General features: G+C 40.3%; 1 protein-coding gene and 1 pseudogene across 1 annotated transcript; one reads left to right on the top strand and one right to left on the bottom strand.

Moving 5' to 3' along the window:
• Positions 1 to 5729: 5729 nt before the first annotated feature.
• LOC130497056 (uncharacterized) lies at positions 5730 to 6097 on the bottom strand (annotated as a pseudogene).
• Positions 6098 to 8395: 2298 nt separating this feature from the next.
• LOC108855866 (phenylacetaldehyde reductase-like) lies at positions 8396 to 16514 on the top strand. Its single transcript, XM_018629787.2, has 6 exons — positions 8396 to 8516; positions 8690 to 8859; positions 8932 to 9123; positions 9215 to 9377; positions 9443 to 9629; positions 16370 to 16514. The coding sequence occupies exons 1-6, from the start codon at positions 8396 to 8398 to the stop codon at positions 16512 to 16514; spliced, it is 978 nt and encodes a 325-aa protein (XP_018485289.1).
• Positions 16515 to 16792: the final 278 nt, after the last annotated feature.

Below are 16792 nucleotides of genomic sequence, written 5' to 3'. Positions count from 1 at the left end.
ATTATTTTTTCCTTTTCCATCGTTCTTTCTTTTAACCCAGAAATTAATTCTAAACTTTTAATTATCTTTCAATCTTCTCAGAAAAAAGATACAAAGATCTGAAAAGCAAAATACTCAAATCTATTACTATCAAAACCCTAAATTTGCCATAATTTTCTGGGTCAATTCCCGCGTACTTCCGTTTCAATCAAGTTCTACCATGAGTCTCAACTATCGTCAACCTCCGCACGACCACAGAACTAGCGTCACGGCAGACTCTTTAAAATATTTTCCGACGACATGGCCCCAGATATCGCCGTCGCAGCTCCGTCAGAACTAGCTCGAGAGCATTAATGGCTATTTTTAGGTTTTTGGTTGTTTGGTCCTTTATAATTCACATAATTGCTTTTTTACCCCAATTTTTTTAATTGTGCAGATTTCTACTCGAATTAACTCCCAAAATTCTTGATTGTTCATTTCAACCATTCTTTATAATTACATAATGGTCATTTATCTTTTGCTTGCTTTCATTTAGTCTAATATTGTCAAAATAAACAATTATGTTTTGTGTTTTGTTTATGTATGTTATTCATGTTCACGAGTACATAATGTCAATCTACATGTGTACATGTGAAATAGAGAATTTTGTCTTTGTAAGTGTAAGGATGAGTAAGTGTGGTTTACGTAAATGAAAACCTTTTTGAGTGAAACTTAGTTTAGATTTTGATATCATATGCATTGATATTATATTTCTTGTTTTCTCTATATAAAATGTGTGTACATGTGTACAATCGTGATCGTGTACACTATACCACATACACAAATATTTTATTATCCACATGTACAATTATTCACATGTATTTCACTGTCCACATGTATACTGGTTCTTTTGTAATTGCATAAGTTATGATATATGATGATTCTAGTAATTTTGAGTATCTTTTAATAGTTTATTTTGATCATATTAGATTTTGTAACAGTGGAACATCAAAGAGAGCACCACCAATTTGAAAGAGAAATTGGAGAGCTCCATTAGCCATGACTGTCGTGAAGGAGAAGTCCGAGAGTTCCGTTAGCCATGACATATGTGAAATCCGAGAATTCTGTTAGCCATGACAGAACATCAAAGAGAGCACCACATACAAAGTGTACACAAAATAACATCGCATAGTGTACACACATGTCGTTTGTTATTGTTTCTCAAAAACAAAATTTGGTTTTACATGTGGGTATCTATGCATCAGTATATGCGTGGACAATATTATACAAGTAAATCATTGTACATGATAGTAAAATTTGTGTGTACACATGGACATCATACGATTGTACACATTCTGAAACTTGCAAATTTATCAAATTGGATTGTACACATGGACAATATACATGTTTACAAAAATAAATAGAAGATGTGTACATGTGTGCACATATAACACATGTGTGCAGGGGTGAGAATTTTGTTTGTAAGTGATACTTTTTGTATTGAGAATTGATTTTGATTTGTGTACATATAATGGAAAGTGATAATAGTAGATGTGCACAATATAAATGGTGTACACAAATAAGTGTGTACTATGTTGCATGTTTATCCATGTGTAAAATATGTCAAATTACATTTGGGTTTGTACACATGGAATTGAAAACATTCTAGAAAGTTCGTAAACTCATTTTTGTAATTATGAAAAGTATGATCTGTACAATTAAAAAGTGTGAAATCAATTTGAAAGGGTATATTTTTGCAAATTTAGAAACATATGGGTCAGAAATGAAAATATACAAATGTCTAGGGACAAAATGTGCAAAAAATCAAAATTTGTCATCGTTGCTCATCGAGCTTTTGCAACAAAGGCAGCGAGATGGAAGAGATGAAAGCGGCGAGACAGAGGCGATGACGACGAAGATGACGACAAAAAAGTAACGACGAAAACGATGACGAAAAGGAGGCGACGAAAAAGCGATGAGAAGGATGCTTCACATATACATTACAATTACACAACCATCAGAGATATAGCTTCACATATCTTAAAACATAGATTGAATAATAAAGATACTGATTAAATACATGTTTTCTTTAAAAAAAATCTGAAGAAACACCATCTATTCTACAAAGAAAAATTAAGAACTCAAAAAGAAAAAATGGAAAAGATGAAGAAGAAATAGAAATATGGAACCCACTTTATTTTGCTTGCTAGAAAGAACGTGATTCAATTTTTTGGAAATCAGATATAATTATTTAATTAGAATATATATCATTTAGTTACAGCTTGTTTAGTTTGTATATAACTAGAAAGTGGTTTGGTGAAGAAAAAGTGTTTTAGTAGCACAAACTGTTCTGCAGTGTAATAAAAATTTGAGAACTGTGTTAGGATGTAATTATTTCATCAAATCCTAAAACTTAATTGGTTGGCTTTTAACCAGGTTGTAAGAGTTAGTACCGAACGGTTTAACCGGTTTAATCAATTCCCGACCGACAAAGACTAATTCAATATTTGCTTAAAAAACACGAGACACTAAATTCATCGTTTTTCGGGTTTAACCAGAAACCAATTCTTCTCTCTCCTCTTTCGAACTACTATTATAATTGTATCAATCTTTCAGATTCATGGGGACTTAATTAAGCTTACAATATATTAACATATACTTCAACTTGTCGTTAGATTTAAAAAAAAAAAGACGTTGTGATATAGTGCACGTCTTGGTCTTCAAGACTAACAAAATAAAATAGTCTACTCTCTTGGACGAGTGGATCAGTTCAGTGTTACATTGATCACCTAGTCAAACTTTTTCTACACTGAATTCCTTCTTAATATAAAAGTAAAAATAGCATTCATTTATAATATGGGGGAAAAATTATAATATAGCCCACCTCTTGGTCTTGGTCTTTAAGACTAACAAAATAAAAAGAAATACTTGGGTTCACCCCTAGAGTAAATCTTTAGGTTCAGCCAACTAATAGGAATTCGTTATTTCATATTCAATATCTTTTTAAAAAAGGAAACAAAATATTGTCAAATTTTATTATATTTTTAAAATAAAAATAATATAAAATAATAGTAGTCGCAGAAAAAGATTTTATTTTTAAAATACCGTCAGCAAAACGCTAAACCCTAAACTCTAAACCCTAAATCATAAACTTTAAATCCATGGTAAGCCCTTGGATAAATCCTAAATCTTTAGATTTTTTTTTAAAAAAAATATTTTTAACACAATCAGCAAAACACTAAACCCTAAACCCTAAATACTAAATCCTAAACCCTTGGGTAAATCATAAACCCTTGGATAAATTCTAAACCGTAGGATTTAGAATTTATCCAACCATTTTGGATTTACCAAGAATTTAGGGTTTATCCAAGGGTTTAGGATTTAGGATTTAGGGTTTAGAGTTTAGTGTTTGGCTGACGGTATTAAAAATATATTTTTCTAAAACGTATTTTTGTTTGCAATTAATATTAATTTTTATTTTTTAGTTAAAAAATATTAATATAATTTGACAATATTTTGTTTCTTTTTTTAAAAAATACTGAATATGAAATAACGAAATTCTATTGGTTGGGTGAACCTAAAGGTTCACTCTAGCGGTGAACCCAATAATTTCTCCAAAATAAAATAGTCTACTCTCTTGGACGAGTGGATAATTAAGAACACCTTCATTGTAGAGTTTGCATACAAAAACTTCAAAGAATGAAATTGAGTTATCATGAACAAACTAAAAAGAAATTATTTGGAACCTCATATGAGTTTATAAATTGATTCAGTCCTAGTACTGAAGCGAACTTAAATTATTTAACTAATTTTTACTAAAATCTTAGTAATAATTTTGCTTGTCCGAGAAACTTATGGAATTCTCATCAATGAGGTTAAGTGCACTAATACAAACATCGAGATCTTAAACCGGAGATGACTGAGGGGAACAGGCGCCAGATTTGTGTTGCTTCGAGTAAATAATAAATTCATCTAAAATGCTGTAAGAGATGGCTGAGAGCCAGAGAAACCACATAAGAAGAAGGACAAGAGCAAACGTCGCGCAAACCAATGAGATCAGCATGAGAGCGGCTAGACCGCCGAAGAGATGGCTTGTATGTCCGGCGAGCCTCGGGACTATCCCGGGCCGTAGCCCCACGTCTATGGCTTCACGGACGCGAAGAACCGCGTAGAACAAAACGAATACACAAAAACTCAAGAATGTTGCTTTATGTGTTTCAAAACAGAGGACTGTTGGTTTATTAGTTGGAGTAGTCCTATAAGTCCAGCGTTGACCATTACGATGACTTTGTGTACAGCGGTGGAGTATTTGGTGAATTTTGCCGCTTCATCATCGGAGATCGGGAGGGTTTGGTCAAAGGCGGAGACAGCATCCATAGTTTGTATCTTCTCTGTGTTTATTCCTTATTCTTTTATTGATCTTTGAACTTTCTATCTATGTGATGATTTTATAAGAGGAAGAATCTGAGAGCTGATCAGATGATCATTTGTTTGCATGGAAGGATGACCGTCCGATGAGCTACGTGCGCAGCGATCATTATATTTCACCGACCAGTGGCGGATCTAGAAGAAATGTTAATCGGGGGCACAACTACAAACTTTTAACTAGACGGGGGCATTGTCATAAGATTTGAGCTAATTGTTTCAAAAAATTCAAGATTTGAACTGAATAATTAAACAAAATAAAAATTAGTTGGGTGCACGTGACCCTGTACCCGTTAAGCTACATCCGCCCCTGCCAGCGTAGGCCGGCCCACACACATTTCTTGGTGTTCTTTTTTTTGCAACTACATTTCTTGATGTTTTCCTCAACACATGATATAAAAAAGAGTTAGTTACCAATTTAGACACTTTTGTCTTTCTTACTACACAATTGGATACATTCTACTTGCAAGACACAATTCATGAAACTAAGGCATGTTTATGACATATTTGCTCTTCATGGGACGTTTGACATATAGTTTGAAAATGAATAAACTACTTAGTTGGTTTTTGTTTGGTAAAGAGTTAGGTTATTAATGAGAGTTTGGTTTATAGAATTCTGTGTTGTATAAGGAGATGGAGGTTATGGTGGCTATGGATACAGAGGTGGTGGATACGAAAATTTTTATGGAGGTTGTGGATATGAAGGTTGATACGGAGATGGAAGTTATGGTGGTTATGGATACGGAGGTGGTGGATACGGAAGTTGTTACGGAGGTTGTGGATATGGAAGTTTATACTGAGATGGAGGTTATGGTGATTATGGATACGGTGGTGGATACAGTGGTGGATACAAGTGCTGGTGGAGATGGTTACTTGAGAAGAGGAAGAGATGATGGATACAGAGGAAATGGAAATAGCGGATACGAAGTGAAAGTTATGGTAAAATAAGAAGAAGGAGAAAACTTGATAAAAATAAAAATTTAAGAAAATAATAAAGTTTCCACCTTTTCAAAGTACAATCGCATTAAGTTAGTAAATGGCAAATTGGTATAAAACGCACCTCGATTTCCCAAATTGTGTTCACCAAGTGGAATGTGTCTAATTGTGAAGTAAAAGAGACAAAAGTGTAAAGGTCACGCACCTCAATCTCTGTTCCTCTGTGACATATCTTTCAACCATCATGAAATGAACATTTGTATAATTCGATTTTAACCCCAATACTATTTAGATATGCAGATTAACCCCAATCCTTTTTGCATGAATCCCAAATGACTCACTTGTGATTATGCTAGACGATTTAAGTTGAGGTTGAAGGCTTAGTGTGTTAAGGCCAGTTTTGTTTTATTTTACTTAGTTTGGTGGAGAACATCCTCCAAAGTTGTGGGCTTGTTGAGCAAGACTTCTTCACGTAAGTTTGACTCATGCCATAGGGCATTTCGTAAAGCAGATAGTCATCCACCGTCACTCACAACGATGTTGGAGAGAACGGTTTTGAACCTGCCGATGAAGGTGCTAAGTGACTCGTGTTCCTTATGAGACATGGTCCACAGGTCTGTGTCCTTTCTCTATGAAAATATAGTAGTGTTTCATGAACACATTTGATAGTTGGTTAAAAATATTGATGGTGTTGGCCTCCAGCCGAGAGAACCAATTAAGAGCGGCTTCTGCAGATTTTCAATGATAAAATGGCAGTAACCAGCTTCCTGTTTGCCATCATTAAAGTGATTTCGTCCCATTGTGATACAAAATGCGTTCATGCGAGCTCGGGGATCTGTTATTTCCTTAGTAGAGCGGGATCTTGAGTTTAATGTTTGGGATGGGAATGCTAGTGATTTGATCAGTGAACAATGTTCACTGGATCTCCCCAATGACTTTGTCTACTTCAGGGACTGAGCTCGGTGACTATGATTGTACCATCCAAAGCTAGGCATGGTTCCTTGCTATGTTTTGCGTGATGTCTATGATATATCCTTCCGATATTGTTGCTTCTTCGTCTGGGATCATCCACGATTATATTCTGGCACGTTGGGCCTTCTGGACTTTGTGTTCCTCTAATAGCTGTACTTTGTGGAGTCCTTGGAGATGGGGCCAATAAGTTGTTTATCCGAGCTTGCTACTCTGCCTGGGTTTGAGTTACTTGCTCCAAACGTCGCAGGGCTTGTTGTCATGGATATCCTGCTGACCTGGACGTTGAAGCAAAACAAAACAAAAAAACAATATGTACTTTTCAGGTACCTGAGGTAAATAGTATTTTTATTGGTCAGCTGTGCCCTCACTACTTCCGCCGGTGAGGGAGGTGGATTGAAGGAAATTATGTTGAGACTGAACTGTTGAGCATTGGTCACCTGAATGACTGGATTTCTGTTTTCATCGAGTTGCAGGGTCTGGTTAGTATGCATGTCATCTGGGTTGGTGTGGTTCAATGGGTTCGGGAATTGTATAGGTTTGAGTTGCTCATGTCGCATGTGAGTGCATCCACTGCAGCCATGGTAGTCTGTGTTTCACGTCGTCAGGTATTTAAAGGGATTTTTTTTTGCTGAATATCCCTCTCTTTTCTAGCACCAAATGTTGGATCCTAAAATTGACTCAGAAATAGGTTTATGTTTATTTATCTAAGGAGTGATATAAAAGAAGAAATCTTGAGCTACAATTATCTATGGAAAGTGTATGTTTAATTGGTTGATAAGACTAAGTTATGGAGAAGATTGGATTCCTATTTCTTGGTCTTCCCTCTTTCCTATATAGGTCTTCGGAGATGAATCATAATGGCGGAATGATCTCCGGCGTGGATCAAACATATTTATGATGGCCTTTAATGCCTTTAAATTCTTTACGTTTCAATTTGACTAGTCGAGCTTAGTGTACGAGACTCTTCTAGCTCGAGGTGGGCTATGATTTGATCATGGACTCAGAGTTCCCTCTTGAACCTTGGTGACACTTGATTGGGCTACATTACGTTTTGGCTGAGCTGAGATGTCGGAACGGATCTGGAGCAGGGTGAAACCCGACTCTCGTATCATTAAACATAATCATCATAAGGCAGCAATGAGTTACAATTCAATGTGGTTCGAGTAAAATCGTGAATCCTTCTAAGCATGTAAACTTCTTGGTTGTATAGTGATCTTTATGATATTTTTTATAATTTAAATGTTAAAATAATATGGATTTTTTAACAAAATAGTTTATTATGAATTAACGTAGTAGCCCTTAAGTTTGGATACCTGTTCAAGTACGTACCGTTTGACTTCGGATCAAATATTTTGGATTTTGTATTTTGGTATAGAAGTATAAAACTTGTTTGAGTATTTTTGCATATCGGGTCGGGTTTGGATATTTTTAGTCCAGGTTCAGTTATTTTAGATCGCATTGAGATATTTTAGATTTTGAAAAAGTTCAAATTTTCCATTACTCAAGTTTCTTATACATTTACAATTAACTTAACTAATTTTAAATTTTTTTAATAGGTTAAACAATTAATAGATTTGAAAACAAAATTCTGAAATAGAAGAACATTAATATTTAAGTATTGTTTTGAGAAACAACCTTTATTAGTGTATGAGACAAAAAGTTTGACATACGTTTTAAGTGAATAAAAAATTCATTTGTCCGCAACTATATGTATATTACATGTTTTTGAACCATGTACAACATCAATACAAATATTTTGAATAAAGTGCTAGAAATAAACTGGAAATATAGGGTTAAATATATATAAATTCAGTTATCTTCGGATATTATCTGTTCGGGTTCAGATATCGGTTCGGATTTGGTTCAAGTTTTTCGGGTCGGCTTTGGATTCAGATTAGATATGGGGTAAAATGCGCGGTACTAAAACGTAGGGACGTGATAAAGAGGAGTCACACACTTGGCCGGGAATAGTCCCGTGGAAAACTCTAACGAACTCTCCCAAAAGTGGCGCGCTTAAAACCGAACACACAAAGCAGAAAAAGGTAAAAAATATGTTTTGAACATTTCAAAACACACATAAAAAGAGAGAGAATATGAAAGAAGAATGAACAGCGAGGAAGAGAAGACGGTGTGTGTGACAGGAGCTTCAGGTTACATCGCTTCATGGATCGTAAAGCTTCTACTTCTCCGTGGCTACACCGTGAAAGCCTCTGTTCGTGATCCAAGTCTGACTCTTTTCTCTGTTCTCATTACAAAACAACGGATCTAATAGTTTTCTTAGGTTTAGATAGAAGATTTAATTTTGTGAAATGATTAGAGATATTTAGTTCTAATTCTTTTTGGATAATTCAAGATTAATAGATTGGTTATGTATGTATACGTGTATATGATGATGCAGATGATCCAAGGAAAACAGAGCATTTGCTTGCATTAGAAGGTGCAGAGGAAAGGCTTCAATTGTTCAAAGCAAACTTGTTAGAAGAAGGCTCTTTCGATTCAGCCATTGATGGCTGCCAAGGTGTTTTCCACACCGCCTCACCATTCTATCACGATGTCAAAGATCCTCAGGTCAGGTGTCTGTCTTCTCTCTCTGTCTATCTTATTCGCATTCTCTGAGATATGTTTTTTTTTGTTTTACAGGCTGAGTTACTAGATCCAGCGGTGAAAGGAACAATCAATGTTCTAAGCACTTGCTTGAAGACTCCCTCTGTTAAGAGAGTCGTCTTAACCTCATCTATAGCAGCTGTTGCTTTCAATGGCATGCCTCGAACACCCGATACCATAGTTGATGAGTCATGGTTCGCTGATCCTGAATATTGCAGAGCTGCCAAGGTAAATAAAAAAAAAAACTTAGGTTCCGTGATCACCAAGTTATCACTCTGTTTTTATTTGGCTGAAACTCTGTTTTCTTCTTTTGTAAAAGCTATGGTATGTACTGTCCAAGACATTAGCTGAAAACGCAGCGTGGAAGTTCGCCAAAGAGAATGATATGCAGTTGGTTTCGATAAACGCAGCAATGGTGATTGGTCCTCTTTTACAACCAACCCTCAACACTAGTGCTGCTGCAGTACTGAGCTTGATCAAAGGTAAAGAAAAAGCATTTGTTTGATACAGACTTTTACTAAGCTTGAACATTGGTTTACGTCTTCAGGAGCACAGACGTTTCCTAATGCGACATTTGGGTGGGTTAACGTTAAAGATGTAGCAAACGCTCATATTCAAGCGTTTGAGAATCCGGATGCTAATGGAAGATACTGTTTAGTGGAGAGAGTTGCTCATTACTCTGAAGTTGTTAACATTTTGCATGATCTTTACCCTGATTTTCAACTCCCTGAGAAGTAAGTCTTTCTTTTAATGTCAGAAACAGAGCAACTCTGTTTTTATTTATAGAAATTGTCAACTATTTAGAACAGAACCTCTATCAATAAGATTGGGATATATAAAAAGAGGAGAATTCTCTCTCAGGCACATCCTGCGAGAAAGGTCCTAGTACTTTCTGAGAGTGGGCTCCCCCAAATATCCAGCGGTTACTTTCCCGTTTGGGACTTTCTGCTACTGTCTTCGATCAACTTTTTCAAATTATTCTCTCCTTTTGTTATTATCCTCCGGTTTATCCCCTACTCTGGTCTAAAACCCATCGGATTCTTCCCCCGACCCGGGTCGGAGGGACCGATTCCGCCGTGAAAAGCCACCGGAGGAAGGAGACGAAGGCGCCACTACTGCAGCAATGGAGTTCTGGACGACTTTGAGGGAGAAGAAATCACCCAACTCTGCAGTTTAAGAAGTTTGAAGTTGTTCAAGTTTTAACCAGTGGTTACTGGTAGCTATCCTTATCTTCACCTCTACAGGGAACGAGTTCCAGCCAAACTTCGATCTGCTTCTACTCAAGCACTAAAAGAGACCGCTGAAGTTACTCTCCCCTTAAGGCGTTTGCCTCTGAAATCTCAAAACCCCTACACAAATCGGCTCTGAACGGAACTCTTGGACTTCAAGATGCAAAGAAGACTCTCCTCTGCTGAGAAAGGGAAGTCGGTAGCCCTTGAGCACATCCCTGCTCCCCGCAAAGCTCGAGTGCGAGTTGCGGAGCCTGATATCTCCTCTCTTAAGGAGAAACACTCACTTACGTTGATTGGGAGGGTAACCAACCCTTCTATGCAAAAAGTATGGTCCCTTATACCATTCTTTACTGAGCATTGAAGGCAGATGTCCCACATGTGGGCTCTGACCTCGGGCTTGGAATGTTCCAATTTCAGTTCTCACTTGAATCTGATTTGCTTACAGTGTTGGAAAAACAACCCTACCATTATGCTAGATGGATGATTATCCTACAACGATGGGAACCAACTGTATCTCCTGAGTTTCCATCTATGATCCCTGTTTGGATTAAAATCCAGGGCATACCGGTTCATCTCTGGAAAAAGGAAACTATACAGAGCCTCGGAGAAGACATAGGCACATTTGACACCTCTGAGATCACGAGCACAGCCGTTCGCATGCGAGTCTATGTCAACGGACGTTTACCTCTCATCAAGAGCTCAGTTATAGAATACTCCAATGGGGATGAAGTAACAGCTACCTTCGTATATGAGGGCCTCCAGAGGCATTGCTCCTTTTGCAACAAACTAGACCACGAGGTCAGAGATTGTTTGGAAGCAAAACACCAAGGAAAAGCTCTTCTCACATCCCATGAAGAAGCCACTAAACGTGAAGGCATACTGGCTAATGCACCTACAGGACAAAATTCAGAGCACAGTCTCAGATCAAATTTACAAGAAAGACCCCCAGCACGACGTGAGCAGGGCTCCCAAAGAGCGCAGGGAATTTCTTTCAATCGTGCTCTAACTGACAATCACTCCTATGGCCCATCTCGCCAGCGCAGAGCTCCTACTGCTTCATATCAGAGAGGACATCCCGGTCACCGCCAGGAATGGCAGCCGAGGAATTACTCAAAGACATCCTCCAGAGGGGATTATAGGAACGACCATGGAAGCTATCGTGGGGATTCCCACAGGAAAGAACTGTCACGTGACCAGCAAATAAGACATGAGCGGAACAGAGACGATGGACTTCGTACCCCATCTAACCAACATGTCTCTCCTAGAGAAGAATCTTCTTTCTCAAGGAACAGACAGCTTCCATCTGAAAGGGGGGTTCCCCTTCGGATGTGTAACTCGGAGTTAGAACCCGAAACTGTGGATCCTGCTTTAAGCGTAATCAAGGACACTATGTCTCTATATACCAAGTGTGCAGACCCATCTGAAAGTGCTGCTAGGAAGGAATACGACAAGCTGAGGCGCAGGGAGTCCTGGAGATCAATGCGGTCAGAATGGTTAAAAACTCCAGTCGCGAGCTTAACATTGACAGAGTCCCGGAACTGGATATAGAGATGCCATCTCCAAAGGAACGAACCCGAGATAGGGTCCCCATTGCTGCTAGACTGGGGCCAATCAATGAGGACTCCCCTGTCTCTGAACGCCTCCCCATTGCTGCAAGATTAGGCCCCTTTAGTGATGACTACTCGGCACCGAGAAGTACAGAGCACTTGAACGACAATGAGGGAGAAAGAGTACCTATCTCGTTTCGTCTTGGTCCCGTTCCTGTACAAGAAGATGCAGAGGCAGAAGCTAGTAAAGCTCCTCTAGATAAAAAGAGGAAACGGGGAAGACCCCCGGGGACCCGACTAGTCAAGAAGAATGGGGACTCCCTAACGGAAACCAATACTCAGAAAAAGAAGACTCTTCAGGAGAAGCCTCCTACGGGGAAGAAAAAGACAGGAACAGAAACAGCAAGACCGAGGATAGTCACGAAGGTGACCAAGAACAAGAGAAGTACTCCCCGATCACGGGTGGCTAGTACACCAACTCCCTCGGAGAATCTCCCACTAGCCAACATGATACCACCATCAGCTAGGAGAAGGATGGATTTTCGGGTTCCATCCCACCCCGTTCCTTAGCGATTCTGAGTTGGAACTGTCAAGGATTAGGGAATCCCCGGACAGTTCGAAGATTGAAAGAGATATCAAGGAAGTTTGACCCGGATATCATCTTTATTATGGAATCAAAAAACCCCGACAATGTGGTGCTCAAGAAGCTCGAGCATCTCCGCTACGATCACCACCATCTGGTTGCTCCAACGGGTCATGGGGCTGGTGGACTTGGCTTGTTCTGGAAGCAAGGGTTAAATCTACAAGTGTTAAATTCAAATGCTCATGTAATTGACACTCTCATTAACTTTAAGGGAAAAAGCTTCTACTCTTCCTTTGTTCACGGTAGCACAGATCGGTCACAAAGAAATGTGTTATGGGATCAGCTGGTTTCAAACACACTAATGCACGAGGAAGCTTGGTTCATCACCGGAGATTTCAACGATCTCTTATGTAGCGCGGAAAAGGAAGGTGGTACCGACAGACCGGAGGGTTCTTTTACGGACTTGCGCACCTTTTTCTCAGAAGGTGATCTATTTGACCTTCAACACTCCGGAGACCCCTTATCGTGGCGGGGAGTCCGAGGGGATCATCTAGTCCGCTGCAGACTAGACCGGGCCGCGTCAAACACTTTATGGGCTGAAGCTTTCCCTACTGCTCGGTGTCAATACTTGGAGGCAGACCTAAGCTCCGACCACAAACCTTTGCTCTCTTTCTTTGACAACGGAGTGAAAAGACGACGAGGTATCTTTCGCTACGACCGACGTCTCTGTAAGAACGAGGAAGCTCGAAAGGTTGTCACTGATTCTTGGCAAGGGATTCCTTCAGCATCAGTCAGCACAAAGCTAGCTTCTACTAGAAGTGCGATCTCCTTGTGGAACAAAACACAACAGAGGAACAGCCAGAGAGTCATTGAGTAGAAGAAACGGGAGTTGGACTCGGCTCTTGCAACCCCGATAAATGATGTAGCACGAATCCATGATATATAATCAAAACTGCAAGCTGCTTACCTAGCTGAGGAGGAGTACTGGAAGCAACGGAGTAGACTGCCCTGGCTGAAGCTCGGAGACCGCAACACGGGTTATTTCCACGCCATCACAAAGTCTAGAAAACGTGCAAATGCCTTCTCGGTAATTGAAGGAGAAGATGGACAGATGGTCCATAAGGAAGAGGAGATTGTGCAGACAATAGACGCATACTTTCAGAAGCTCTTCACCACAAGTCCGGGAGAGCGGGAGGACACAGTGAGATATGCTCTACGGCCACTGGTCTCGGACGCGGAGAATGATGCACTCACTGCTCTACCTTCGGCTGCAGAAGTCCGGGATGCTGCGTTTTCCATCAATGCAGACAAGGCTCCCGGGCCAGATGGGTTTTCCGCTGGTTTCTTCCATACTCATTAGGAGAGCATAGGCCCGGATATCGTCAAGGAGGTGAGGGAGTTCTTTACTGGTCAACCTCTCCCAGACACCATCAACGACACCCATATCCGTCTCATCCCGAAGATCACCAACCCGAAAAAGTCTCAGATTACCGGCCTATCGCTTTGTGTAACGTGTACTATAAGATCTACTCGAAGCTCCTCACTAAACGCATCCAACCCTTGCTGGATAAACTGATCTCCGAAAATCAGTCGGCGTTTGTTCCGGGACGAGCAATAGGAGATAATGTGCTAATCACACATGAGGTTCTACACTACCTCAAAACGTCGAAAGCGGAACAGAGATGTGCTATGGCGGTCAAAACGGACATGAGCAAGGCATATGATCGGCTTGAATGGGATTTTATCTCAGCAGTCTTAATTCGGTTGGGTTTCCACCAAAGACTCGTTGACTGCGTCATGCAATGTATCTCTTCTGTTACATACTCCTTCCTCATTAACGGCTTGCCTAGAGGGAAGGTAGTACCGAGTAGAGGAATCCGTCAAGGAGACCCTCTTTCTCCCTACATATTCATCATGTGTAGTGAGGTCCTCTCGGGATTATGTAACAGGGCGCAAGAGGATGGCTCTCTCCAAGGGCTACGTGTAGCGAGGGCATGCCCCCGTATAAACCACTTACTCTTTGCGGATGATACGATGTTCTTCATCGAGACAACAAGAAGCAACTGCACTGCCTTACGAGATATCCTAGGAAAGTATGAAGCGGCCTCGGGTCAATGTATAAGTAAGGAGAAGTCGGCAATCACTTTCTCCCGGAGAACCCCCTTCACGCTGAAAGAGATGGTCAAGACAGAGCTACAAATTCAAAAGGAGGGCGGCACCGGGAAATACTTGGGGCTTCCCGAGAGCTTTGGAAGGAAAAAACGTGATACCTTTGCATCCATTGTTGACCGAATCAAAGAGAAAGCTCGGGGCTACTCCAACAGGTTCCTCTCTTCAGCCGGCAAAATCGTCATGCTCCAAAGTGTGTTGTCTGCAGTCCCCTCATACTCCATGTCCTACTTTGCTCTGCCTTTATCTTTATGCAAACAAATACAATCGGCTGTGACGCGATTCTGGTGGGACAGTAATGAGGATAAAAAGAAAATGGCTTGGGTTTCATGGGATTCAATGGCAAAACCAAAGGCTATAGGAGGGCTGGGGAAGTACGGGATTTCCAGACTTTTAACACCGCTCTTCTTGCAAAAACAGGATGGAGACTGCTCCAAAACCCTGATTGCTTACTCGGTAGAGTGCTGATGGGGAAGTACAGCCCCGATAACAACATCCTACTGGCAGAGGGAACGTCTTCTATGTCACATGGGTGGCGAAGTGTTCTTCTAGGACGCGACCTGCTGGTTAAAAATTTAGGATGGCTAGTCGGGGATGGTCAATCTATCCAAGCGTGGCATGATCCATGGCTAAGCGTTGTGCGTCAAGAGAGACCAATGGGACCTCCAACTGAGCAACAAATTCACCTCAAGGTCTCTGACCTGATGATTCCAGCAACTGGTGAGTGGGACGTACCCAAACTGCAACTTTGCTTCCCGGATTATACTGAGAGAATCCAAGCTATTCGATCGAGCAAAACCGGGACTCCGGACAAGCTTATCTGGCTAGGGACGAAAACAGGGGTATATTCTACAAAATCCGGGTACTTTTCGGCAGTAGACAATGATGACAACAGACTGCAGGGACCAGATGGAAGGGATTTTAACTAGAAGAAAAACATCTGGTCACTTGAGTGTGCACCAAAGATTAAAACATTTGCTTGGAAAATGCTCAAGGGAGCACTGCCGGTGGGAGAAAGACTCACTGACCGTCATATCCCGATTGATCCTAGCTGCAAAAGGTGTGGAGCCTCTGAATCTATTTCTCATCTCTTCTTCCAATGCCCATATGCAAGGAAGGTGTGGCGCCTTGCTCCCTTCGTGTCGATGGTGGAGATTAGCGGAACATTAGATTTAGTAGACTCTTGGTCATCTTTGATGTCTAGCCAGTGCCTCCCACCTAGTGGGATCACTTCTAAATCTCTTGCGGTTTGGATCCTTTGGAGCCTTTAGAAAGCCCGAAACAAATTTGTTTTTGAAGGTTTCTCAGTGTCCCCGGAAGACACTCTATCTATGGCGTTGACATTGGCTCGAGAATGGGAGGGGAAACAAAACCAAGAAGCCCCACGCAAAGCAAAGAAATCCCCACCCACCACGCAACCTGTGGCGTCTTCGACTGTTATCAGATCGGACGCGGCCTAGACACCTACTGGAACAGCGGCGGGATTAGGATGGGCGACATTTACATCTACTGGCATACGCTCTGCTCACAAAAGGGTTTCCTTTGTGACATCGGCTCTCATGGCGGAAGGGCTAGCCCTGTTGGAAGCAGTGAGGTCGGGAAGAAGAGAAGAAATGAAGACTGTGGTTTTTGAATCAGACTCTGCTCAATTGATAACATGTCTGAAGATGGGAACTTGCATCCCAGAACTGTATGGAGTGATTGAAGATATCTTAGCTATTGTGCCCTTTTTCGATTCTGCCTCTTTCTCTTGGATTTCTCGTGAACAAAACTCTCTTGCAGATGGTCTTGCTAAATCTGCTCTGGTTGTATCTGAGAACTTGGTGGTTGATGAAGCCTTTATGGCCTCCAACTAACTTTTCTAGTTTGAATTAATGTAATATGTGTTTCAAAAAAAAAGAAAAGAACTATTTAAAGAATCCATTGGGGTTTGTAAATGGCAGGTGTTCAGATGAAAAGATATTTATTCCAACCTACAAAGTGTCTAAAGAGAAAGCAGAGTCTCTTGGGATTGAGTTTGTGCCATTAGAGGTTAGCATAAAGGAGACTGTTGAGAGTTTGCAAGACAAAGGGTTCATCAGATTCTGAGTTTCAAGCCAGAGCCAAAATTGGATGTGTTAGTGTTTCATTTTTTTTCCTATAATTTGGTGGTTGTTTTTTGCCCCCTTAATTTAGATATAGACTGCAATGTTGCCTATTGACAGTTTGAAAGTTTGTGTTCTTAGCATCATTTGAAAATGATGGAATAAACTATTGTATTCTCTTTGAAATTTGTATTTTCATTTGTAGCTAATTGCCTAAAAAGTGATGAGTTTATCTATGTCAACCATTGATATATGATCATTATTATCAGGAAAACATGCTAC

This window comes from Raphanus sativus, chromosome 1 (assembly GCF_000801105.2).
Source record: "Raphanus sativus cultivar WK10039 chromosome 1, ASM80110v3, whole genome shotgun sequence".
Lineage (NCBI taxonomy): Eukaryota > Viridiplantae > Streptophyta > Magnoliopsida > Brassicales > Brassicaceae > Raphanus > Raphanus sativus.
The sequence above is the reverse complement of the archived record's forward strand: the minus strand, read 5'-3'. Positions and strand labels throughout refer to the sequence as shown.